Source organism: Callorhinus ursinus, unplaced genomic scaffold (assembly GCF_003265705.2).
Source record: "Callorhinus ursinus isolate GAN/ISIS: 27379988/994484 unplaced genomic scaffold, GSC_fseal_2.0 scaffold24, whole genome shotgun sequence".
Lineage (NCBI taxonomy): Eukaryota > Metazoa > Chordata > Mammalia > Carnivora > Otariidae > Callorhinus > Callorhinus ursinus.
Genome location: NW_027397086.1, coordinates 9,694,632 through 9,720,286, shown reverse-complemented (window position 1 = coordinate 9,720,286; position 25,655 = coordinate 9,694,632). Strand labels below are relative to the sequence as shown.

Here is a 25,655-nt window from a genome sequence, read left to right as displayed (position 1 = left end):
TCCAGACTCACTTGCCTCTTTAAATTTCCTTAAACACGCCACGACTTCAACCAGTTAATTCCCACATAGCCTTTAGGTCTCCTGTTAAATATCCCTACTTAAGGGAAGTATACTCTAGCCTGATGGATGAGGTTAGATTCCCTTCATTAATAGCTAATACTTATGGAATAATTTCCTAAGTATTATCTAATTTAATCCACCTCTATGATATAGGTATTGTTGTCCTTATTATTATCCTCATTTTACTAGATAACGAAATTGAGGCACAAAGAGTTTTTATTATCTTGTCCACAGTCACACAGCAGGTGGGAAGACAAATAGTTGGGCCTGAGTCCTTACTTCCTCCCTGCTACACGCTCTAACGGCACCCTAGCTAGCCTATCTTTGGAGAGTTGATCCTGGGCTGAGTTCAGGAGGGGATTGGGCAGCTGTGGAGCCGAGTTGTATGTCATGAGTGAGCACTGCAGTGTCCAGGGTGTGACTGAGACCATGACCTTCTACACAGGCACCTGCCTCATTGACAGCAAAGCCTTTGGATGCTGAGAATTAGTGTGTTAAGGCCATATGTGTAAGCCTGATGCTAAGGAGAGCTAATATTAATGATAGAGCGATTGTTAGATTGCGTTGCATTGTGTACATTTTACCAGAAAACATATTAAATCATTCTTTCTCCCAGCCTCTGCTGCAGCAGACTTCCCTTGCATGTTCCCACCTTTGTCTAGGGATTTTCCTTTTGTTTTCAGGTGGTTGAGAGTTACTGCCCCCTGTTAGCCATGGCTCTATAGAGGGGAAACATACCCTGCCCATGAAAACCATCTTACTGTATTATTTTCATGCACAGAGCAGCTCACCCACATATGGAGTCACGGTCCTGGTGAGAGTGTTGTGCACCATGGAACCACCAGAGACATAAGGCTCTTCGACACAACAAGCACCAGAAAGTTTCTTTTACTTCTCTATGTGGGTTCCCATGACTGCAGGGAGAAATTGAAGAACATATTATGATATGGGGTCTTGCACAATCTTTAAGGAAGTTTTCCTCTCTGCGTACGGTCTGATAGTATGATTTTGTAGGTGGCCTGTGGTTAATAACAATCTCCTGAATCTTTTAACCAAAACTTTACTCCTGTGTGATTTCCCAGAGCTTTAAAAGACCCAAGATTCCTGGAAGCTGGGTTCTGGCTCCCGTCACACGTTTCCCCCAACCATTTCTCACTCCTAGTACTCCTAGTCCTCTGACCTTACACGAGCATCTCCAATGTATGTTTGTAAAATTACTTTGGTTTACCCTGCCTGCAGGAGCCAAGGACGTGCAGATACCCCACTGCCCTCCAACAGGTTTTGTCCTCAAAGAAGAGGTCATAGCATATTTGTAAATAAGGCTTACCAGCACCGGTGTACCTTCTGTAGTTTCTTTGTGCTTAGGATAAACAAAAATAATTATATTACTTTTGAACTTATACAAAGGGTTTCCACATTTAATTTTTTAAAGATTTTATTTATTTATTTGAGAGAGAGAGAGAGCACAGAGGGATAGCAGCTCGAACAGACTAAGACACATGCTATGTGCAAACATTACTGGTGGTAGATACAGTAATGAACGTGATAAAAAAATTACTGCAGTTAAGGACTTCATATGCTATATCTTAAAAAAAGGAAACCTAATTATTTGAGCTATGAATGAAAGAAGAACTAACTTAATATCATTGAAACAATGGAATTTGCTAATTGCCAATGAATTCTTTCTACTTATGTAACTATGGGGAGGGCAGATATCATACATAGTACTGGAAGTCACCAATATTAGGGATGTTTCTTAAAGATGCCACCTATTTATAATATACGGTGATTAACATAACAATAAAAAAATAAAAAATAAATAAATAAAAATGGCAGTTTCTCTAACATTTGCTAATTGCCATAATTACATGGTCACTATCTTGGTAGCTTACATTGCTTCTCCTCACACATATGAGCCTACAAAAATTATGTTTAGCTTTGATCACATTAGAAACAAAGAACTTTTATGCTGACGGTTATGTTTATGCTGAGAGATCTGAATGCCATTTGGATATTTCTGGGTATATTGGATTGATACATTTGGATGCTTATTTATTCAGGGGGTTAGCCTATCACCTTTCTGACAAACTAGATCCTTACCAAACCCCAGAATAAAATATTCATTAATTTTTTAAAAATTACCTGAAATGATACTGTCTGTGCAAAGCCCAGAGAAACAATAAAAATAGTAACAATTGAATTATTTTTCTTCCATATTTCATCCTTTCCTGAGAGGAAAAAGAAACAGATAAAAGTAGATTAAATATAGCACAGTGTACACAATGTATACAGAATAAGCTGTGTTGAATTGTGATTCCCCATGACATAAACCAGCTGATTTAACAGATATCGACTAGGATTTGAGGCACATCTCGTCCTTGGATGTCTCTCTATATGAAAATAGAGTTGAGTCGAACACTTTTTGTGGGAGCTAGCTAGGACATTAGCTGGTCTAAGCCAGCCTTGATGCAAGAGATTTTACAACCTTCGTTTGTCTTTTCTAGAGTGCACAGGGCTTTTCCTACAGAAAATCAAAATACAAATGCCACTTCCCGGCCTAACTTATAGGGTGGGGTTCCAAAGAAAAGAGATAATTGTGAAAATACTTACTTGGACTTTAAGGAGGGGTATAGTTGTAAAGGAACTTATTTTTAATGAATTAATATTATGAAGACGATCATTCCAAATAGGTGATAGGACCAATAACAGCATAAAATAGATGCTCTTCCTCAAAAGTATTTGAATATAAAGTTGATTCCAAGTATGGGCTAGAGGCTGAACTATAATTTTTAGATTATTTGTACTTTGACCTTGGAATTTTGCCATGAAGTTTATAAAGCTCCTTTATGATACTCAGTCTATGCACTTATGAAATTGTGTGCAGAAAAGGAATTGAATGTGGCTCAGTTTGGTTGAAATTAAGGACAAACTCTTACCTTTTGTTTTCCTAAGATCACATAGGACTTTTATGTAGTTTCTTCCTTAGAGACTTAATATTTACAGTATGGTGGTTTGGGAAGACATGTGGAAAATCTCAAGTGGGCTGTTTTCAAGCAGGACATTCTGAGACCTTTGAAAAATCATGAATCAGATAACCTGGCATTGGTTCTACGGCACTGCCCAGTTTACCTGTTTATTATTTCAGTCTTCTGGGAGTGATGATGTCATCAGATTCTCTTTTGATGATGAAAGAATTAGATACTTGTAATCATAACAATTCATATGCCAGTAGCTTCTCTTTGTCAATACCAAGGGACTAGATTTTGTCCCATTTAGGGAAAAAAAACATAGGATCATTGAAGTTCTTTTCCTTACTTGGGATTTTTTTTATAATACATTTTTAATTGAAGTACAATTTACATGAAGTAAAACACATGCAATTTAAGTGTACAGCTCATTGGGTTTTTTACACATGTCCATGTCTATGTAAATACCACTTCAGTTAAGATACAGGATGTCTCCATGACCCCAGTAACTTTTTTCTTGTGCCCCTTTGTGTCACTACTCTCTCCCATCCAGGAAACCGGTGTTCTGATTTCTATTATCATAGCGGAGTTATTCCTGCTGTAGAACTTCATGTAAGTAGAATTGCATGGCATGTATTCTTTGCATTTTTTTTTCCACTCAGGGTTTTGCAACTCACCTATGTTGTGTGTATATGACACATACCAAAAGTTAATTCAAAATGCATTATAGATGTAAGCATAAAAGCTAAAGCCACAAGCTTTTAGAGAAAAACATAGGAGGATATCTTTCTAACCTGGGGATAGATAAAGGTCCCTTAGAAGGTGACAGAAAACAACAACTAAAAAAATGATAAATTATACTTTATTATAATTAGAAAACTTTTGCTCATTGAAAGACACCATTAAGAAATTAATAATTAAGCCATTACTACTCAACAGTGGTTTACAGTGACCTAAATAATACATACCATATGTGATCCATACAGGAAATAAAATCTATTATTAATATTAGAAGTTTTCTGTTGATCTCCATTCTTCCTAGAAGAAAAAATGGGGAATGGTGAAGAAGGATAGTTAAATTAATACAGAATTAGAATGTTTTGAGTCATAGGAAAGTAGATAATACCAGACTAATGCTCGCATAGATGACAGTCATAAGTCCTGGAAAGGAAAATAAAATAAATATTAAATAAAACTATTTGAAGGCAAAAGAGATGGAACAAAACCAGTTGATCCTTGAAAGGAGGGAAGTGTATCAGGTAAAATTTACATTTATACAACTTTTCATCTGAGGTTACCTCCCAATTCACACAGAGTTGGGTGGCTAGAACTCACAGAGAAAGACATGAGCGGTCAGAGGATGAAATTCGTACATGTAAAGAAGGCTAAAAAATAATGTAGAAAACAGAAAGAGGAAAACACAGAATGGGGTACCCCAAAATCTGCATAGAAACTCTGACTTAAACCCTGGAGGACAACTAAACTGTCCATGCTTAGGAAAAACTGCAGTTTCCCTAGGAAATAGCAACATCTGAAATTGAGCAATTTCCGCCAATGCTCCCTGCAGGATAAATGGAGTTTGGAATTTGAGTCCAGCCCAGTTAACTATCTGTCCAAACAAAAATCAACAGTCTTTAGAGGAAAATAACAGAATCCAGAGTCTCTACATGTCATCTATAATGTCAGGTAGACATTTTGGAAAATTCCTAGACATGCAAAGAAACAGGAATATGTGACCCATACTGAAGAGAACAAGACCCCAATATAAATCAGATGTTGAAAGTGGTAACCAAGGACTTTAAAGGAACTATTATAAAAATGTTTGAGGATTTAATGGAAAGCTTGGTCAAAACAAATGAACAGAGGAAAGCTGTTTAAAAATGGACATTCTAGAAGGGGAGTAAATCGGAGGGAGAGATGAACCATTAGAGACGATGGACTCTGAGAAACAAACTGAGGGTTCTAGAGGGGAGGGGGGTGGGGGGATGGGTTAGCCTGGTGATGGGTATTAAGGAGGGCACGTTCTGCGTGGAGCACTGGGTGTTATGCACAAACAATGACTCATGGAACACTACATCAAAAACTGATGATGTAATGTATGGTGATTAACATAACAATAAAAAATTCTAAAAATGGACATTCTAGAACTTTGAAAGTATTGTATTTGAAATGAGGATGTTAGTGGATGGGCTTACAAATGGATTGTATACTCTAGAAGAAAAGTTCAGTGAAATGAAGGATAAAATCAATGTTAATCATCTTATGTGAAAAAGAGAGGAAATGAAAATCCATTTACATTTAAACTGCAATCAGAAGCCACCTTAGCCACCCACATTCAGAAGTTTTCACACTCTGTCATTATGACAGTCTCTCCAAGTTGGGGGCATTCCAGAGGAGGGGAAAGAGTGGGAAGCCTGGGGGTACATTGTCCTCTGGTTGGACAAATAAGATGGTAAGGCATGAACGGCATAATAATATTGAAAGCCCATCTACTCTCAGGAAGTGTTTGAGATGGCTTACTATTAAGAAGGTGTGGTTACAGTAAACAGGGAAACAGCACAAGAATTTTTTTTTTAAAAAAAGGGAACAGAGAGGCACCTGGGTGGCTCAGTCGTTAAGCATCTGCCTTCGGCTCAGGTCATGATCTCAGGGTCCTGGGATCGAGCCCCGCTTCGGGCTCTCTGCTCCGTGGGAAGCCTGCTTCTCCCTCTCCCACTCCCCCCGCTTGTGTTCCCTCTCTCGCTGTGTCTCTGTCAAATAAATAAATAAAATCTTAAAAAAAAAAAAAAGAAAAGAAAAGAAACCCTGAGTCTAGAAATAGTTGGGGCTGAGCCATATTGACAGACCCCTAGGGAGAGTTCACAATTTTTAGCTGTTGAAGCCCTTAGAACTTCCCTGGCTCTTGCTCATGGCCTGGCTATAGTGATGTGCTGGAAAATTTTTACACAACCAACTCCTAAAAAAGAAAAATGGAAAAGGAAAGGGAAAAGAGCCCTGATTTCCAGGGTTTGCTGATTCCCATGGTGTCAGTACTCCCAGTGTGGCCCATATCAAGCTATCACAGTGAAGTCCCTGCACAGGGAGTTGGGAAACAAGCAGGCATAAACCAGCTTCAGTATACTACTGTCTGGTTATCAACTCTCTCTTGTATTCAGTGGAACTTTCCCTCCCGAAAAATAGCTTCCCAAAAATCTCCCTTTCAGATTTAGACAGCTTAAGGGGGATGCCTGTTCCTTACAATCAAAATATTTTTTTAAAGATTTTATTTATTTATTTGAGAGAGAGTATGCGCATTAGCAGGAGGGGGTGGGGGCAGAGGCAGAAGGACAAGCAGACTCCCTGCTGAGCACAGAGCCTGATACAGGGCTAGACCCCAGGACCCCAAGATAATGACCTGAGCCTAAATCAGAAACCCAACCAACTGAGCCACCCTGGCACCCCAGCAATGAAAATATTTGTAACTAAAATACCTAGCTAGCATAACCACGTTTTATTCTGAACAGTTACAGTCACCTCACTAAAAGTATGTTCTAACTTTGGCTGATTTTTCACAGCCACATTCTTTAGATATTTATAGCTATTTGCATTTATTCATATCTATTTCTATAAATGTGTGGTCTTTACCAGATCCAGAGAGGAATGTTTTTAATCACTGCAGTTGCTTTGGAGAAGTATAATCTTTGGAAATCCCTGCCCTCTAGTGTCCAGTATAGGGAACTGCTTCTGTTTTAGCTGTGAATGTTCCAGGAGTAAGAGGTGAGTTTAAGGCTCTTGACACCCATCAGGGACTCTCCCTAGGGGATAGGCCACTGGGTATTATACATGTTGACTCCCCAGTGTTTCTTCCTTAATGAAGTCCAAAGGAACTTTACACCACGGTTTCTCAACCTCATCACTATTGACATTTTGAGCCAGATCGTTATTGCGGGGGCTGTCCTGTGCATTGTAGGACATTTAGCTGCATCCCCGGCCTCTACCCACTAGATGTGAGTAGCATTCCCCGCCCCCCAGCTGTGACAGCCAACAATATCTTTAGACATTGCCAAATGTCCCTGGGGTCAGGGCGGGCGGCGGGGGGTGTGGTGCAAAGTCATCCTGGTTGAGAACCACTGCTCCACACTGATGAAGCCAATTGGTCCCTGCCTCACTGACCTTAAGCAGCACTGAACCCAGTAGATTATGGCACCAGGTTAGAGCCTGAAGCCCCGGCTGCAATTCCTGAGTCCTCATGCTATGTACTACACACAGGAGGAAATATTCCAAGTGCCAGATATGAAAGTATCCGCTCTGTGGTAGGACATAGAGTCCACAATCAAAATTTAATGAAAAACAATTACTTCTTATTAAGTATGGTGGGAGTGGATGTGATCATTCATTCATTCATCCATTCAGTAGGTATGAGCTAAGCAGTGCCTCTGAGTTGTAGTGGGGGGCTGGGACTGATGCAAAGGCAGACTGTGGACCTGCCTTTCAGGAACAATTCTAGAAGGGTTCAATGGGGATATTTTTCAGTTATAAGAGAAAGCCCATTTCCAACTGACTTAATAATGTGACTCATACATTTGAAAAGCCCACAGGCAGTGCAGGCTTCAGTGACTCAGGCTTGTCATCAAGAACAGTATTTCCTTCAGCATCCTTGTTCCATCCTAAGGCTGACCTTCCCGTGGTCAAGTTCCTAATACTACATGCTTCCTCATTTCCTGAAAGGACCGGAGATTCACTTTGAGTGGACTAGTTTAGGTCACCTGCCCATCCCCAAATCAATCATTGCCACCAAGGAGATGGAAAGTGTTGATTTGCTTAGTCTGGATCCCTGGGTCCAACCATGGCACCAGTTTCCATGGAAATCACGTAGACTCCATCAAGGATCCCCGGCATTGCTGTGAGGGGAGAAAGAGAGCTACAAATGGCAGGCAAATGTGGAGTCCTCAACCAGCCAAAGTACTCACGTGGTCTTTTCTGCTTTCCACATGGGCTCTGCCAGCTGATTTCAGCCAGTGCCAAGGCCCCAGCACCATTTGTGTGGGTCTCTGGGAAGGTCTCCTGGCAGCCCTCTGTGCTTTACATCTGCTGCTCCTCGCTCTGAAACCTCCTTCCAGCTCCACTCCTCAGTTACCCCCTTCTCTTCTTCTAAAGCTCAGAGTCAGCCCCTCCGAGGCAGCTTCGTCCTTCCTTCCTCCATGCTTCCCTGGACCCCGTATCGCTCACGTTTCATTTGCCTGCCTCTCCAACATGGCGCTATGATGGCTTTAGACCTGCATTCTGAGAGGTTTTGGTCAACTAAGTTTTCTCTCTTTAGTGCCTAATAGAGGAATTGAGAGCTTTTGGTATTGATTCCTTGGGTGTTCTCAAATTTCTCAAAAACAAGATGACTAAAATGTGTGTGTGTGCATGTATGCACGCTTGCACAGATGTGAAAGAGAGAGTGAGGGAAGCAGACAGGAGCTGTGAAAAGAGCAAAGGATTTAGAATCAGAAAGTCCTGGATGCGAGTTCTAGTCATCACCCTTATAGATCTGAGGCTTTGACCAATGGATCCTCACTTAACCCTGCTTTCCCTCGCCTTAAAAAGTATGCATTGGTATGTTATGTATTCATGCTTTCTATGACCTTTTACGTGTTAGTATGCTATTGTGCCTCTGTTACTCATTTATATAAGGCACATTTAACAAGCAGTGCATTTAATAAATACTTATAAGTATTGCCATAACCATGATTCCCTTATTGGTAAATCACATGGTGACTTTGGCTGGGAGACATCAAAGACGCATCATTCCAAGAAGGACAAGAGAAGTTAAGGCCCTTCAGGGCTTAAAGAAACGTGTCCCCTTCCAGCTGCATGTGACCCCCAGATTAGATGTGGAGTGGAAGGTGGAGGCGTGGCTTGTCTCTTTCACCTGTCCCCCCCCCCCCGCCCAATCGTGCTGCCTTGACACAACAGCTAGTGTGTGCCCACAGGGCTTGTATCAGCCCTGCATCCACAAAGTAAAGATAAGAATGATCACAGTCTTTTATTTTTTTTTTTGCATGATCCATTTTAACTAATTTAATGCATTTAGGGCAGGTTTAGTACACAAAAAGTGGGAAATAGTACAACAGGCTTCGGGATGTATCTAGTTTTTAAAATATTAATTCTTATGGCAAAAATGCCCCTTTACAAGATCCTTCTGTAAAGTTGCATTTTCCTTGATATGAAACATGGCCCTTTCAGATGTATGGTGTCAACACATCTATCCTTGTAGGCTTCTCTGGTTTGAGCTTCAGCTCGGTCATTTTCTAGCCAGGTGGCTAACCTTTCTGAACATCACTTTGCTCATCTATAAAATGAAAATAATTCTAATGAGGGAACGATGCCCTGTTGTGTATCTAGTGCACCGCACTCCATCAGTCTTGTCACCTCTCATCTATTTATTACAAATCTACCCGCCCTGACTTTGCTGGAAGTCCAGCCTTTTCCCAGGGCCCCCTGGGCCACATATATTCCCCAGAGGTCAGAACTAATAAGCCCCAGATGTAGTTATGACACTGTTTTTTTCCCTCTGCCCTCGCGCCCCACCCTAGGCTTCAGGGGCAAGCCTTTTCTTTCTGGTTCCTTCATGGGCAGTTAATTACTTCAATGCACCACTTTGGAAAAGCTCTCCATAAGCATTTGTTGTTTTGAAAGTTTGGGACTTTCAACCATCTTCTCTCTTCATAACAGTGAACACATTTTTAGAAGGACCTCAGGACTTTTTGGAGTCTAAGAATGTAAAATTGTGTAGTGGACGATTCTGAACATCTTTGGGAGGAAGTGCACAATCCATGACCAGACCAGAATCTACTGAGAAAATAATTTATTCAGTTGTGAATCAGGAATTTTATTACTGTTTTTTTCCAATGTTTAAGAATAACTACTCATGAGATCTTGAGTTTGTTCATTTGGGATTTAAATTTAAACGAATAAAAAGAAATGAAGATTCCCTCAAAAGTAAACATCAACCCTTTCCCCTAATCTTTTAAGATAGATCATTTCTTTGGTGTAGGACTTAAATGCTCAACTGTCTCTACTCCAGAATGGATCCCAGAAAACTTGAATCCTGGAGAGGCAGCATCCTAACTGACATGCGGTCTCCGTTTTCTTTCACGAAGTCCACTTCTTCAGGATTTTTGTTGGTTTGGTTTGGTTTTGCTAGGTTGGGAGATTTTTTTGGCAAGGACTAAAGAGTAGGAGACACAGTGAAATGGTAGGAAAAAATGTGGGTTTCATTTGGATCACATAAGCCCATTGCGCCCACTGTGCAGCCAGGGCAGTGGCTCTTCAAATCCATCACTTAAAAATGGAAACAAAATGACCCAAACTGGAATACAAGCGAAGTATAAATATACCTGCCTAAGTAGATGTTGCCTCCCAACTTCCTTGACACTGAATCGCTTAACTTTAAAGAATATGTAGGATTTCCGAGCTTCTCTTAGAGAAGGGAACTGTATGTTAAGATGTTCAGTCATGAGGACTGGATCTCCCATCGCCATCCCTTCTGCTTGTGATATAAAAGCAATTATCCACTTTATTCACCATATCTGGTTGTTCCACTGCTTTAGCGCAGACGGGGCAGGGGAAAAGGAGAGGGTTTTTCCAATCCGGTCCACTCCTGGATTGTCAGCCCTCCACTTTGGGGCATGATGGGCTGGGGGCCCCTGAGGGTTAGAGCAGGCAGCCGCAGGACACGTTGACGACTGATTGTCATGAAGCCCAGGTTTGGAAAGTGGAACTCCTAGCCAGCCTCTTCAGTCCACCATGGGCCTTTGCCTTCTCTGACACCATCCACTTCCTCCGGCCACAGAACTGAAGACACACAAGTGGCAGAGTCCGGCAGACTAAAAGTGACTTGGGCAAAACAAGAAGCATCTTCCATGCCAGCCCCCACCGCTCTGGTTGTTGTGGGTCTGAGGAGGCCGGAGATCGCCCACATGGCCTCCCACTCAGCACCTGGATCCGTGCTGTGTTTAAGCACCAGCCCCGTACCCTGAGCCCCTCAGGGGTGGCTCCTCTTTTCCCACTCTCTGCCACTTCAGGGCAAACTCACTTTCAGTCTTTTGTTTTCACTCCATGCTGAGCCCCCACTGGCTCATTCACATTCCCTGGGACTCCAAACCTTCACCACCATGATGTCCACTGGGAATCTCCACCAATCTTCTGTACAGAAGCCAAATGCCATTTTCCTGATGGGAAAAGAACATGGACAGCCAATGGCCTGAAGCAGTCTGCTACTGAAACCATCTGAGGATTGCCAAGGGGGACTGTGTCCTTACTCAAGAGTTCTGCTGCCAAGCAACTCAGCAAGGACAATGAAGTCAAGGGGATGACCCCCCACAACTGGATCTTGTTGCCAAACACTTCCTTAGCACCCTTTTCTCCAGTACATTATCCGGCACGTGCAGAGTGTTTCTGGCTTTTTGTTGTGTCAACTTTTTTTATTTTTTATTTTTGGTTCAGTTGATAGTATTTTCCCCAAACCCAAAAAAATAAGAAATCACTGGGAATTTACATCTGATCACCATAGGTTCATTCTCCCATACTGCAAGGTTCGAAGTTATAAGGAAGAAGAGCAAATATTTGCTGTATTGGTGTTTTGTTAGTATTGTTTAAAAGTTAAGTGTTACTCTTCTGAGAAAGTTGCCAGAATCATACTCTCTCAAATTCAGAAACCTACTGGCACAGTTTAAAGTCAGATATTATTTCTAACCAAATTATACTCTTTTGTCTGCCAAGATATCTTGACAGTCTTAATATCTGAAGGCAGGCCTATGTGATAATCCCAGCAGTATTCTGGGGATAAGATTTTAGTGGGTTTGTTGAGAAGGAAATACTTGTTTAGGTGACTTTCATCATGCCACTCAGCTTCTATGTCATTTTTCTTATCCTGAAGGATTCCCTTGAAGCACTCCTGGGTGATGTTTAGGACCTGAGTGGGTGTTCCTCCAAAAATGGCTGCATGGTAATAAAAATCCCCCTGGCCAAATGGAATGTAGGCTGCAGACTCCTTCCGCCTCTCATAGGTAAACTCATTGGGATCTGCCTTGTACCACCAGGCCTGCAGCTGAGCCACTGACTGGCCCAGGGTCTCCACTCCAAAGCTATCTTGGAAGACCTGGTCCACATCCATGCAGAAGAGGAAGTCCACTTCATGCCGGATGTGGGCCACAATGTGCTCCCCAATGGTCTTCATACGCATCATGCTGACGTCCTGCCACCTCTTCTCAGGCTCAATCTCAAAAACTTTGAAGGAACGCAGAGGACCCAGCTCTATCAAGGGCATCCTGGAGACATCGTCTACCATGATATAAAATATGACTCTGTGGCCAACCATGAAGTACCTATTGGCAGATATTAAGAACTCCTCCAAGTAATGCTCGATGTATCTGAAACAAAGAAGAACAGGACAAATGTAACAGCTGGGATTTGTGCGGAAGACTACGTGCTCTTCTAATCATCTTGTCTGTGTTTGACAGTGTAGGGGAGGAATGATTTTCCCCATCCCAGACATGTGTTTTCCACATCTGATAGGGGAACATTCCTGGCTGCTTTCCACCATTCATTCGCTCCACTTTGGGGAGGAGGAGTGACTTACCTGCTGATGTTGGAAGAGCGACAGGGCATTTGCAGCCCTACCCCCACCACTCTCACTCTTGGAAATGGCCACCAGCCAGTTGAAGACAGCCTGTGCTGTCTTGGGGCCTTGAAGTGAGCCTAGTGGAACAGGTCCTACTCTGCGTCTGGAAGCCTGGATACCTAATCTTTCTACTTCCGCGGTTCAATATCAGGAAGCCTAGGGTCTGCAGACAGAAGCCGCATTCTCCAGTACCCTCTTTAACTGCAATGAACATGACATTCACATCATCTGCTTTGCTTAGCCCTTTGTCTTATTTATCTGTTGGTTCAGACTCTGGGCAGGCAAAGTGGGTGCTAGATATTTTTCCTTCAGTTTCACTGAGATAATTGACATATAACATCGTGTAAGTTTAAGGTATACAAAGAGTTGATTTGATACACTTATATATTACAAAATGATTACCACTATAGCATTAGCTAATACCCCCATCATGTCACATAACTACTGTTTCTTTTTTGTGATGAGAACATTTGAGATCTATTCTCTTAACAACTTTCAAGTGTATAATAACAGTATTATTAACTATAATCACCAGGATATACATTAGATCCCCAGAACTTACTCATCTTATAACTGGAAGTCTGTACCCGCTGACCAACATCAGGGGGCACTAATATTCAGATATACCCAGTGTTGCTGCTGTCCTACCAGATGCAAGGGTGACATGACCCTTGGGTCCTTTGGGGACGTATTAAGCCTAACCACCACTATTCTCATATCCTCTTCTGGGACCCAGGGAATGGGTTGTAGGGCATAGATATCCTTCTATATTACATATTCACCCTGTGAGCCTCCCATTGATTAGCCCAAACACCAATTCATTGTTCAGATGTACCCACTGCACCCCCTCCCTCCCAACAGCTTTCCCCCGCTACCAATTTCCAGCATCAGGGTGATACAAGCCGTGCAATCCATGAACCTACACTGACATATCATTATCACTCCACCGTTTACGTTAAGATTCACTCTTGGAGTTGTACATTCTATGGATTTGGACAGATGTGTAGCAATATGTATCTGTCACTATGTATGGTATTATACAGAGTATTTTCACTGCCCTAAAAATCCTGTGTTCTGCCTGTTCATCCATACCTCTCCCCGAACCCCATCCCATCCCTGCTTTTCACTGTCTCCATAGCTTTGCCTTTTCTAGAATGTCACCTAGTTGGAATCATATAGTATGCAGTCTTTTTAGATTGGTTTCTTTCACTAAGTTAACATGCATTTAAGGTTCGTCCACGTCTGCATGGCTTGATAGCGCATTTCTTTTTAGCACTGATAATATTCTAGATGTTACAGTTTATTTATCCACTCACCTACTGAAGGACATCTTGGTTGCTTCCAAGTTTTGGCAGTTATCAGTAAAGCTGGTATAAACATCTGTGTGCAGTTTTTTGTATAGACATAAGTTTTCAACTCCTCTGGCTAATAAATACCAAGGAGTGCAGTTGCTGAATTGCATGGTAAGATTATGTTTAGCTTTGTAAGAATCTGCCAAACGGTCTTCCAAAATGGCTGTACCATTTTGCATTCCTACCAGTAATGAAGGAGAGTGCTCATTGCTCCACATCCTCACCAGCATTTGGTATTGGTACTGACAGTGTGTTTTGGATTTGGGCCATGCTAATGGGTGGGTGGTGATATTTCAGCTATGTATGTCTTCATTCCAAACACATCATGTTGGTGTCTTCTGTAACCCAAGCTGTACGCTCTTGCAAAGCCATGGAGATCAGAGAGAAGGAAGAAGTAGGAGTCAGATGGCTTAACACAACTCATGCAGACCCCAGACTCATGCTTCGCTCAGTGAATGTGGATTGAATTGAATTTGCTAATCACAGCCGCAGCCAGTCAAGATGTTTTGCGAGTCATAGTAACCAGTACTTCGTTGTGCTTTTTTGTTGACTGCTTGGATTTCCTTTCTTTTACTACCAAAGTAAAGTGTGCTTTTAATGCTGGCCACTAGAAGGCCAAGAGTTTACAGTACTGATTATTTAAATGGAAAGAAGATATCTGAGCAATATAAACAGGGAGTTCAACATGGCTCTGTGGCTGGTTGCCAGGAAATTCTTGGGCACTCTGGAACTTTTAAGAAAAATCTATTGTGCTCGGAAGCTTGGGAGACAATCCTAGGGCGAGGGAGGGAGCCGAGGGAGGTTTAACATTGTTTGGGGATTAAAACACTGCTGTTGGCTTCCTGCATTGTTATTTGAAAACAAACCAAACATCACACCTCCTAAGTCCAAATCCACTCGTACAAGGATTTATTGCTGCTGAGTGCACAAACAGTCCTCTCGAGCATCAGAGCGGAGGGCATAGGGCTTTCCCCAGGATAGATGATTTATAGTTTGGTTCTGCAGATTTGCAGCTGGACGGTGAAGCCATTGTGGAGCCATAGGCGGTATTCTGTTCTTGGGAATGCCAACATCGAATCAATCCGTAACATTCATGCCATGGGATTAAGTGAGCTGAGTATTGGCTCCTGGCTCAGAACAGTACAGATTCTCCTGGGGAAAATGTCAAAACTCCAGAGTCACCCTTGTCTATTAGAGATGCCATCTAGGTGACTAACCAGGTCACCATACCTGATTAGTTTGGTAACAGCGATGGCTTCTGGGCTCTGGGCTGGAGGTCTTAGGAGAACCGTCAGATCTTCACAGAGCTCTCCTTTAGGCCCTACGGTGGACAGAGCTGAAGCTCAAATCAACCTGGGCCTTCAACACTCTTCATACAGGCCAATGGATCAACTTTCCATGTGGTTTTCAGGAAAGGAACAGAAGGAAAAGCCCATGGTGGGGGTAGGGACTAGGAAAATTGAACTTTTGCTTTTGTTTTGGGAAAAAAAACCCAAAAACTTTCCAAAAGAGCAAAATGGGTTACATTTTAAAACTAATATTATGGCTATTAATTTCAAGTAAGAATGACTGTAGTTTTGGGAGAGGTGTTCTACACAAGGACATGAAAGCCGAAACAGGAAACTACCCAACTTCTAGAAGGGGAAGTTCTGGCTGAATCTCTGGAGGCCAAGAAGCACCTGAGGAGCCCACGGAAGACATGGAGAACTGCCATGCTTGGATCAGTCTGGACTGTAAATCCTTCTGTCCTTGGTCCTGGGTCTGAGAGTGGAGGAGGACAAATGATGCACATTGGGGCCAACAGCTACCATTTTTGGAACTTCCAGAGAAAGCCATGGAGGTCAGGAAGGAGGTCACTGTGGGTGTGCTATAGACCCTAGGCTCCGTGGGTGGAGCAGACGCTTTCACCTGCAACCTGAGACCCTCACTTTGAGGTGGGAAGGAGTCGATTCACCTACCATTGTTTTGTTCTCAGCCTTTCGGGGTCCTCAGCAGAACGGAGATGGAAACTGTCCTGTTCTAACATTCTCCTATCTAAGAATTCAGACAAGGCAGGAACAGCTCCATGAGCCCAGGGGGCCCCTCACAAACATCTGACAATGAAACAAGAAAAAGCCGAGGTCGATCTTATTAGGCACACTTACCTTCCAACAGCAAAAACCGTCAAACCCACAGTAATTTTCTGTTTGGCATAGTAATTTTCTAGGATGGTCCTGTTGTAAGTGCCTTCCCACACGACCGGCGCCTTCCATCCGGTCACTGTCAGAACCTCTGGACGTTTCCTGGTGACAAAACATAGGGCCCCATGAGTCAGGACAGCTTTCCTAAGGTGGGGTGGAGACTGTCCAAGGGAACACTGGGGTCAGCTGTGATCTGCTGAGACTGCCCTGGAATCCTGACTTAGCCCCAGGCACTCAGCGGGCTGGTGTGACTGCAGGGGCGGCGTCTTCTGCGTGAGGGACAGGAGGCTCTGGCCAGGGAGCTGGGAGGGCTGCCTTCGGGGCCCTGATGGGGATCTCATCTGTACATGTCCATGTCCTCTGACCCTGTTTGCTGCTTTCCTAGTTCCCTTCTTCCTTGCAGATCTCATTCCCTCTGTCCCCAGCCCGTTCCTAAACTGCCAGTGGCATCTGTGGGTTTGATCCCCGCGGGTGCCATCTGAGCCGCAGGAGGCCCTAATCCTTGACTTGGGAGGATGAGAGTGACCTTGGAACCAAAAGACAGAAAGCTATTTTAATTTGCCTTTTGCCAGAAAGGGATTTCTGGGTAAAAACTTGGTTATAGGCCAAAAAGGGGCCCAGACTTAAGAGGGTTCTGGTATTACTCATTTTACAAACAGAGACAGAGTCATCTAGAAAAGCCGGGACTCGGTAGAGGCCAAGGCTGGAACTTGGGGTTCTGGCACAGACCCTCTCCTCAGACCACGCTGCCTCTTTGCTAGGAGCACAAAGGGCAAAGGGGAGGCCTGTTTTCTGCACTCAGAATGTCAAAAGGGACTTGGCAAAGCCAACACAGACACAGGAAGCAACATAAGAGCGACGGCAAACTGACCAACTGCGGAGGGAAGGTGTGGAAAGGCTGCGGAGCAGCTGGGGCCCAGCAGGAGCGGGTGACACAGACTCAGCTCTGACCCCCATTTGCTCAGGAAGTGGCTGTATTTCCCGTGCGGGGAAGCAGACACCGAAACACAGTCATCAGGTTCAAACCCCGGCACCAACGGGCCTGTCCCCACGAGGCATCTGTTTGTACTGCACCCACTGCGGGGGGGGGGGACCAAGAGGGCAAAGTCCAGGTGGTCCCCGTTGGGTCCCTGCCGACCGTGTGCATGTGGCCCTGGTGAGGCTGTGGGGAGATGTCAGCAAATAGATGGAGCCAGTGAGAACTGCCCCTAGTCCTACACATCAGTGGAGGGTGGGTTTTCACAAAACTGCCCACGTCCCATCAGCTAAGCTGGGTTTTCCAGCGTGAGGTTGGACAGGGCTGGGTCAACCACCACCTCACCCCAACCCCAGGCCCAGCCTCACCCCGGCCCCAGCTCCAGTCCCAGCCCTGGTCTCAGCTCCAGGCCCAGCCTCACCCCAGCCCCAGCCCCAGCCCCAGCCTCACCCCAGCCCCAGCCTCACCCCAGCCCCAGCCCCAGCCTCACCCCAGCCCCAGCCCCAGCCCCAGATGGAAAAGCGCCTCAGCAGACCCTCATCCTCCTGTCCATCAGTCACCAAGCTCTTCACTCTAATTCTTGAGATGACAGTCCCTCCCGCTCCAGCCTGAGCCCTGCTTCTGGCCTCCCTCTTTCCGTGGCACAGCTGAGTCTCCCCCAGAGATGAGGCGGGGGAGGCACTCTGAGGCTGCTCTCCTGCCCCCCCCCCCAATCATGAAAGCACCAACCCGTGCCAGGCACCGTCACTACATTTTCTCCTTTAGTCCTGGCAACAGCCCTTCCACATACAATGGCCCTTGTACAGGTAAGCAAGCCAAGGCTCGGACAGACTTGCTGACTTGTCCAGGCCCCCCAGCTGGCTGCTGCTGCTGGTCACCGACATACGAGGAGCATTTCCGCTGAGACCAGGCACCGTGCTAAGGCATCAACCTTTGGAGGTGCTATTTTGATTCCCATTTTATCAATGAGCAGCACAGAGAGGTTAAATAACTTGCCCAAGGTCACACGGCTAGTAAGAGGCAAAGCTGGTGTTTGAACCCAGACGGTCTAACTCCGGAGTCCATGCTCCGAGCCACCACCCTGTATTGCTTCTTATACGGACATTTACTGGCTCTGCCGAGCAAGCTGGGGTCACAACCCACATTCGTCATAATTTCCACCCACCTTAGCTACCCTGGCGTTTTTATCAGTGCAGAATGAGAAATAATGAGCTTTTGTTTTGTTATGTTTTTAGAAGTTTATGCGATGCTTTTAGTCATATAAAACCCCCCCGCTTTGTTGAATGACAGGATTTCAAACCACAAGACACCACACACACACACACACACACACACACACACGGCTTACACATCTATAACCAATGTTTCTGAACTTAAACTCTGCCCTGTGTCACTGCCTCACTCTTTGCTGTCCTTAGTTTTAGCCCACCAAGGATCTTTTAGTAGTTCTGACCCAGCCCGCTACCTAAATCTTGCAACTGTTTATGAGCCGGACATGTAAGCAAGCAATACTATTAAAAAAAAAACAAAAAACAAAAAACAGGGGTGCCTGTATGGCTCAGTCAGTTAAGCATCCAACTTTTGATTTCTGCTAAGGTCATGATCTCAGTGAGATCAAGCCCTGCTTGAGATTCTCTCTCTCTGACCCTCCCCCCAACTCGCTCTCACACTCTCAATAAATAAATAAATAAATAAATAAATAAATAAATAAAATCTTAAAAAAGGAAGGTGGGGGAAAGCGCGTAGCAAGTGTACTTATTTAATACTTAGGGTGCACAGGGACCAAGTACTTGACTTTCACTCATTTAATCCTCACATCCACCTTATAAAGTGGGTGCTACCCTCACCCCCATTTTACAAATAAAGGAAGGAGGGGTAAGAGAAAAGTAGAAGTGATCTGCATCTTCAGCCATCTGATTTATAGGAAGGGCCAGACCAGGGCACGCAGTTCCTCACCGCACATTTCCTAAGCCACGCCAGACCCACTGCTGAGCACGGAGACCAGAGAAATGAGACTCCGTCCTACCCCTTGAGAATCTCACACTCCCAACAGGTGGTCAGCCTGCTATACAACAGCACCCCCACTCAGTCCACATCTCCTAGAAAGACTGAGTCAGAAAAAGCAGTGTCCAGTTTGGTCGCTTGGCTGGGAAGTTTCCTCCAAGCAGGAAGGAAAAAAGCAGCAACATTAAAAATTAATGTTTACCTAAAATGTTCTATTTCCCAGCTGTTAATTATTAAATTGCACTGGCAATTAATTCCAACATGTCGAGGACCCTGCCTAAGAAGCCGGAAGAGAGCATGAAAACGCAGGCAGTGGGGGGCAGGGGAGGAGGGAGGATGAGCACCAGATCAGTTCCCAGATGAACCTGGGCATCAGGGAGCCTTAGTCAGCAAAACCCATCAACACCACTCCTCCCCAAAAGAAGTGACACAGGGCAGGCCACCCATGTGTCAGAGCTAGTCTTTACTACCGTCAATTGCCAGAGGTATCCAAGATCATAAGGACGGGGCTCTAGAAAGAGGGAAAAGGGCCAGGACAGACTCAGAGCCGCCCCAATGCCTTTCTTCCGAGCACAGCACCCGCTGTGTCACTGTATCTGGCTCCACGATAGGCTTCCCGCGAAATAGACACACACCTACCTAGGCTGGGGGTAGCTTTTTAATTTTACATACTTATTAATCGGTGCCTTGTGGTCCCCAGGTGTTGGGTGGAGGAAGTGTTCAAAGTGAGTATTTTAAATATGAATATGATAAAACGTGAATCAGGAAGCAGGTCAGAAAAGCTGCTGAGGTGCACACAGTGTGCTATTTACTGAACTCCCTCTGAGCGTCAGCACACCGGAGCACGCGTGATCCAGTGAAGAGCGGGTGGCGACAGGAGCAAGAGTGAGGGCTACGGAAAGAATTTTGGAGGCAGGATCGACAGAGCGCATCCATCAGTGAGACTGTGGGGTGGGTGGGGGGAAAGGATGAACCGGAGAGATAGCCCAGACTCTGGCCTGAGGTAGCGAGGGAGAACAAGGGCAGCGTGGAATACGGAAACCCAGCTGGGTCATGGAAGACGTGTGTGCAGAGCTAGCCAGCAGGCAGTCCGACCCAAGCCGGGGCTCAGGGAGCCGTCGGGCTGAAGATGGGAAGGTGGGAGTCATCCCCACACCATGGTGTCTGAGGCCATGGAAATGGATGAGAGCCTCCAGAAACTCTAACATATGGCTGGGAAGTAGGAGAGGCGCTTATGAAGGGGACTGAGAAGGGAGAATGGAGAAGTAGGAGGGAAATCCAGAGGATGTTTTGTCACAGAAGCTAAGAGATCCTGATGTGGAAATGTGTGCACAATATGCTGTAATATGTTGTAGGTCATTTCCAGGAAGGGATACATTTATTTGTTCATGCAGTCGTTCATCTAATCATTCATTTATGCAGGAAATAGACTCTGGTGCCCTGGGAAGGCTTAAATTTGGTGCCTCTTCAAACTGATATTCTTTACGTATCTGCTCGCCATCTGTTTGGAGAAGCTGACTCATGCATGGGGGAGAGCAGAGTCACAGCTGGTGGCCACAATACGTCTCTCCCTTTGTCTCTAGTAACTCAGCCTTCACCCTGCTTCCCAAGTCCCAAGCTTCACCCTATCCCAAGCGAGGACAAATGCCCTTAGGAGGGGACTTGGTGACTATCTCTGGCTCACCTAGCCCACCTAGCCTAGTGGAGGTCCTCCCCTCCCCAACACACACACCTAATGGGCTTAACAAAGCGCCAAAGCTTCCATATTTTTGCATTTCCAGTAAGGGTTTAGCATCTCACGAATGGCTACCCTGTTGCCCAGCTCACTGACACACGCATAGGCCAATATTCCCATCCTTCCACACGAGTGTGATCCCCTACCCCCAAACAAAAAGAGAGCTTGCCAGAACATACTGAGTCTTTCCAGAGCTCATACCCCTCCCACTGGAATAGTTTCTCCTGATGCTCCGCCTCTACGGCTCTTCCTGACCCCTCTCAGACTTCCCTCCCTTCACCAGCCTTCTAAATGTGGATATGATAGGCTGTGGCTCTAGTCCTCTGCCTGGGCGGCCCCCTCCAGGCCTACGGGTCCCACTGCACCCACATGGGTACCACACATCTTCCACTGAGTTCACGGGCACTTCCATAGACTGAATGTCTGTCCCCCCGAAATTCATACATTGAAACCCAATCCTGAGTGTGATGATATCTGTAGGTGGGGCCTTTGGGGGCAAGTGCTTAGTTCATGAGGGTGGAGCCCTCATGAATGGGATCAGTGCCCTTTTGAAAGAGCTCCCAGAGAGCCCCCTCTCCCCTTCCGCCCGCCGTGTGGGGACAGATAAGATGGCTGTCTATGACCCAGGAGGTGGGCTCTCACCAATCACCAAAGCTGCTGGTGTTTTGATCTTGGACTTGCCAGCCTCCAGAACTGTGAGAAATAAGTATCTGTTGTTTATAGCAGCCTGAACAGACCAAGACAGGCACTCTGTGAATCTCAGTCCTGATGCCCACTGGGTCCCTGAATCCACAAACATCCCTAGTAGAGCTCATCACCTACCCCCACTCCTAGACCTGGCTGTCTTCCTCCTATCCTGGTCAACGACACCACCACCCACCAGTCTCTCCGGCCTCACGGTCATCGTGGACAGCTCCTGCCTCATTACTCCCCCCAGACACGTTGTCTTAAGTCAGATTGACCACACCTCCTTCCCAATTTTGGCAAATACTCCCTGCACATCTTCTGCCCCTAGAAGACTATGAACTTCTTGAATATAACCATATTGTTCGATTTCTCCTATCTCCTATGCCTAACACGACATCTAGCACAGTATTTTTGACCACGGCTCACAGTGAGAAACGCATTTTACATCACAACCGAATACATACACGTACATACAGAAACAATAATCCAACCACACAATACTTAACCTTACTTCTCCTTCATGTGATGCCCTCTGACTTTCTATTTGATTTCAATTTTTTTTTAAAGCTCATTTTGACCCATTAAGCTAGTTTCTGAACATATTAATGGACAGTGACTGGTAGTCTGAAAAATACCAGCTGGCTCATCATAGGTATTTGATAAACATTTGTTGTACGATCACTTAATGAATGTATGCATGGCCTCATGAGATCTTTTCATCATCACTGCCAATTTTCAGATGAGTTAGCTGAATCTCAGAATTTTCTTGCTCTGACTCTAGATGCTGCCGCTTTCCACAATACCCCGGGGGCCAGTGAGACCCCTTCCAGCCCCAGTATTTTGTGATACAGCCGCTGTCAGAATCACTGTGTTGTTGCTCAAGCATCTGAGTTGAAACATCCAGACTCTCAGTTTCTCATCTAATCTGCGGTGAAAAGTCTGATGGTTGCTAAGACTCCGTATCCCCAATCAGGAATGTTCTCAATGACACTGTTCCCTCCACAGCCCCCGCCACCCCCGATGGGAGCTAATGGATTTATTGAACCCCGGGGAAGGGGGTGGGGGACGCTTCTTTTCTTACTGTGGGTTAAACCAGTCTGATAGCGGAAGCTCTTCGTTGTTTTCCTCTCCTTGTTCATTTTCATCATCTATGTCTTCCTCTTCTTGGTAAATGCGGGTCCTACATACAAAGGGAAAGCAAGCTGAGTGAGGCAGGGAGGCCAATCTATGGCACGGGGTCAGCTGGTGACCGTGAACACAGATTCCCAGATGGAGAACGTGTGCAGTGAGGGGTGTCTGGAGAAAGCTTCACGATACGATATGTTTATTCATAAGCACATAATTTTGGTGAAAAGGCTCAGTGCTCACCTTTCTCGTTTTCCTTCCAGGTCAGCACAGTCAGCAAGTTAGTGACCCAGAACCCTCAGGTTATTTCAGGGGGCCAGGGAACTTGCTGGACTAATGAACAGCTAACTGAATTAGCTGCAATCATCTTTCCCACAGCCTAAACTTCAGCCGAAGCCCCACTCACCCCCAAGTTAAATGGAAAAACTAAACCAAACAAAACCCCCAAACTTAAATATCCTAGTCCCAACCATGAAATAGATTCCTTGTATGACTTCAATAGGGCCAGAAAGGCGAGTGACGGAGGTCGTGACCGTGAAACCACTTTATTCGGACTGTCTATAAGCGTTGGGTGGATGAACAAACACAGAGGGTCATCCCATCAACTTACCCGTTGTTAAACCAGCTTGGAAACCACCAGCCCTTCTGAATTCTGCTGTCACCAACTTCTGGGTTTCTAAGAAATGAAAAAGATGACATTTTTAGAAAATGAGGCAGTCCCAAACTGGGGGGCCGGGGGTGGGGGAAGGGAGGGTTTCCAAACTCTTTTTATGGCAGAAAATCACTTAAATTTCTTTAAAAAAAAAAAAAAAGCCAGTTCATAAAACAGACAGAAGTGAAGCTACCCTATACTGGATGATGTACGGGGATGCTGAATCACTCTACTGTACACCTGAAACTCATATAACGTTGCATATTAACTAACTGGAATTAAAGTAAAAACTTAAAAAAAAAAAAAAAAAGAAGAAGAAGAAGTGAAGCTGCTCTAGCCAGATGGGGGAAGATGTACCTATCCCTGCCCGGACCTCTCCTCCCTCGGGCAGCCCCTGGCACTCAGCTCATTCAGGGGGCCCTGGCAGGGACAGAGGAAAGAAGAGAGGGTGACAAGGTGGGGAGCACTGATACGTAAGCCTGAGTCAGGGATATGCCACTTACTGGTAGTATGACCGTGATGGGAACTTTTCCCTCTCTGAATCTTGGTTTTCTCCTCTGAAAAGTCAGATATATAATAATGATGGTGACAATCATAATGATAATAAATCTACCATGAAGGTGGCTTTGAAAAGTAAATGAATTAGCATGCATCAGAAAGTTTTATAGAAGTTGAAAATTACGGGAACAAGGTGTAAATCTTAATTTAAAAAAACAAAACAAAAAAGCATATTTTTCCACAAATGATCTCTTTTGCTAAACTAGAATTCAGGTTGCTACAAAGGTCAGCAGGGACAGCCTCAGGAAATCTGAGGGTCTCTGAACCAGAAGCTCAGGAAACTGTCATCAGAAGCCACCCTCGCCACCCACGTGGGGAAATTTCCATCCTCTCTCATTGTGAGTCTCTCCAAGGCGGGGGCTTTCTGGAGGAGGGAGAAGAGCGGGAAGCCAGGGGCTGCAGTGTTCTGTGGTTGGACAAATAAGGTGGTGAGGCATGAACAGGCATAATAATAGGAAGAAACCTATTTTAAAGCCCATCTACTTTCAGGAGGTATTTCAGATGGTTGATAACTTAGGTGTGGTTACCATACACAGGGAGACCACATAAGACTTAAATAAACAAAAGGGAACGAAGAAAAATATTTCTTTAGTCACCCAGGGAGGTGTTTTCATATGATCTTGGTCATTCCAGCTACTCATGAGAATAAAGGTTTTTACCTTTATGTTCATTTTATAGCTGAGAAGTTGGCCACATGGGTTTGGGCAAAGGGCCAAGATCCCACAGAATGTAAGCATAAAAGCCAGGATTTAACACCAGGGAAGGAGTAATATCAGAAATGAAAGCTGAGGAAAGTACAAGCAGTTAGGCGCAAGACCTTACCCTGAGCCTCCTGGCAACCAAGCCAAAGATAGAAAAATGAAGGCTTACATAGTTCTCACCGCCTTTGGTAATAATAACAATAAAGATTAGTTCATCAGGAGACCCTGACTTTTTTTCCTGATCCTCTGTCTCACAGGAATTTCTTGCAGGGGGCTTTATATAACATACACTGGACAGCATAATGGAGAATACCTGTCCTGATTCTTTTCATCAGCAAGGCAGAATGTTCTCAAAAGGATACCACTTAAAGAAACCCTTGATGAGAAGCAAGGGCAAAATATAAGTCACGGCTGGATAAAGACCAGTCTAGGGAAAGGGAAGCGGGTAGTCGAGATCCCTGGGAAACCACCCTTCCCCCGCCGCCCTTGACGGGGCCTCCACCACCCACTGCCATGCTAAAAATAGACTGTAGGGGGTGCCAGACTGGACACGGGAGACATCCCCTAGATCTCTAAAATTCAAAGCACTTACTTTGAGTGATATATCCACAAGAAAGAGCCTTCTGGGCTGAAAGCAAATGAGAAATAAAAACATATCATGTTACTTTTAACTCTGAGAAAGCTTTTTTGCAACCATTATCAGCGAAGCCCTGGGCTGAGCTGAAAGCCTGGGTTTTGACTACTCCTAGGTTGCTACTTTCCTTTTGAGATATAGCCCATGGTATCAAGGGACTGGGAATTTTCACATGTAGTCACGTCAGGGTTATTCAGAACAAGAGGTGGGAAAGAGATCACTGGAGAATCTCAAACCTTAATTAAAAAAAAAAAAATTAACAACAGCTCTCCATTGTCTAGGGGTGGTTTCACTGAGGGCGGGGCCCCACAGATGGGTTCCCTTCTACCGCCTACTCAGGGACATCCCAGCCATCCTGCGCCCAGGAGTTATCTTC

General features: G+C 44.8%; 2 protein-coding genes across 12 annotated transcripts in view; both read right to left on the bottom strand.

The window, feature by feature from the left end:
* LOC112836341 (N-acetyllactosaminide alpha-1,3-galactosyltransferase-like) overlaps positions 1–8,313 on the bottom strand; it is a 30,581-nt gene extending 22,268 nt beyond the window's left edge. Inside the window, exons 1-6 of one of the 5 annotated variants that reach the window (XM_073905809.1) lie at positions 7,976–8,313; positions 4,153–4,187; positions 3,995–4,064; positions 2,203–2,288; positions 1,388–1,420; positions 852–974 (exon numbers count right to left, since the gene is read on the bottom strand). In XM_073905809.1, coding sequence (XP_073761910.1) covers positions 852–974; positions 1,388–1,420; positions 2,203–2,288; positions 3,995–4,064; positions 4,153–4,169 — 329 coding nt within the window. In that variant the 5' untranslated portion in view covers positions 4,170–4,187; positions 7,976–8,313. Of the gene's footprint in view, positions 1–851; positions 975–1,387; positions 1,421–2,202; positions 4,066–4,152; positions 4,190–7,975 lie in introns of those variants that run through there. The other 4 variants (XM_025887980.2, XM_073905808.1, XM_025887979.2 and 1 more) reach the window with 4 other exon arrangements.
* A 704-nt stretch (positions 8,314–9,017) lies between these two features.
* GGTA1 (glycoprotein alpha-galactosyltransferase 1 (inactive)) overlaps positions 9,018–25,655 on the bottom strand; it is a 54,677-nt gene continuing 38,039 nt past the window's right edge. For 6 of the 7 annotated variants that reach the window (XM_025888728.2, XM_025888730.2, XM_025888729.2 and 3 more), the window contains 6 exons: positions 25,238–25,273; positions 23,890–23,943; positions 23,345–23,410; positions 22,691–22,789; positions 16,172–16,309; positions 9,018–12,424 (listed from right to left, as the gene is read on the bottom strand). In XM_025888728.2, coding sequence (XP_025744513.1) covers positions 11,731–12,424; positions 16,172–16,309; positions 22,691–22,789; positions 23,345–23,410; positions 23,890–23,943; positions 25,238–25,273 — 1,087 coding nt within the window. In that variant the 3' untranslated portion in view covers positions 9,018–11,730. The remainder of the gene's footprint in view (positions 12,425–16,171; positions 16,310–22,690; positions 22,790–23,344; positions 23,411–23,889; positions 23,944–25,237; positions 25,274–25,655) is intronic. The other variant, XM_073905805.1, reaches the window with a different exon arrangement.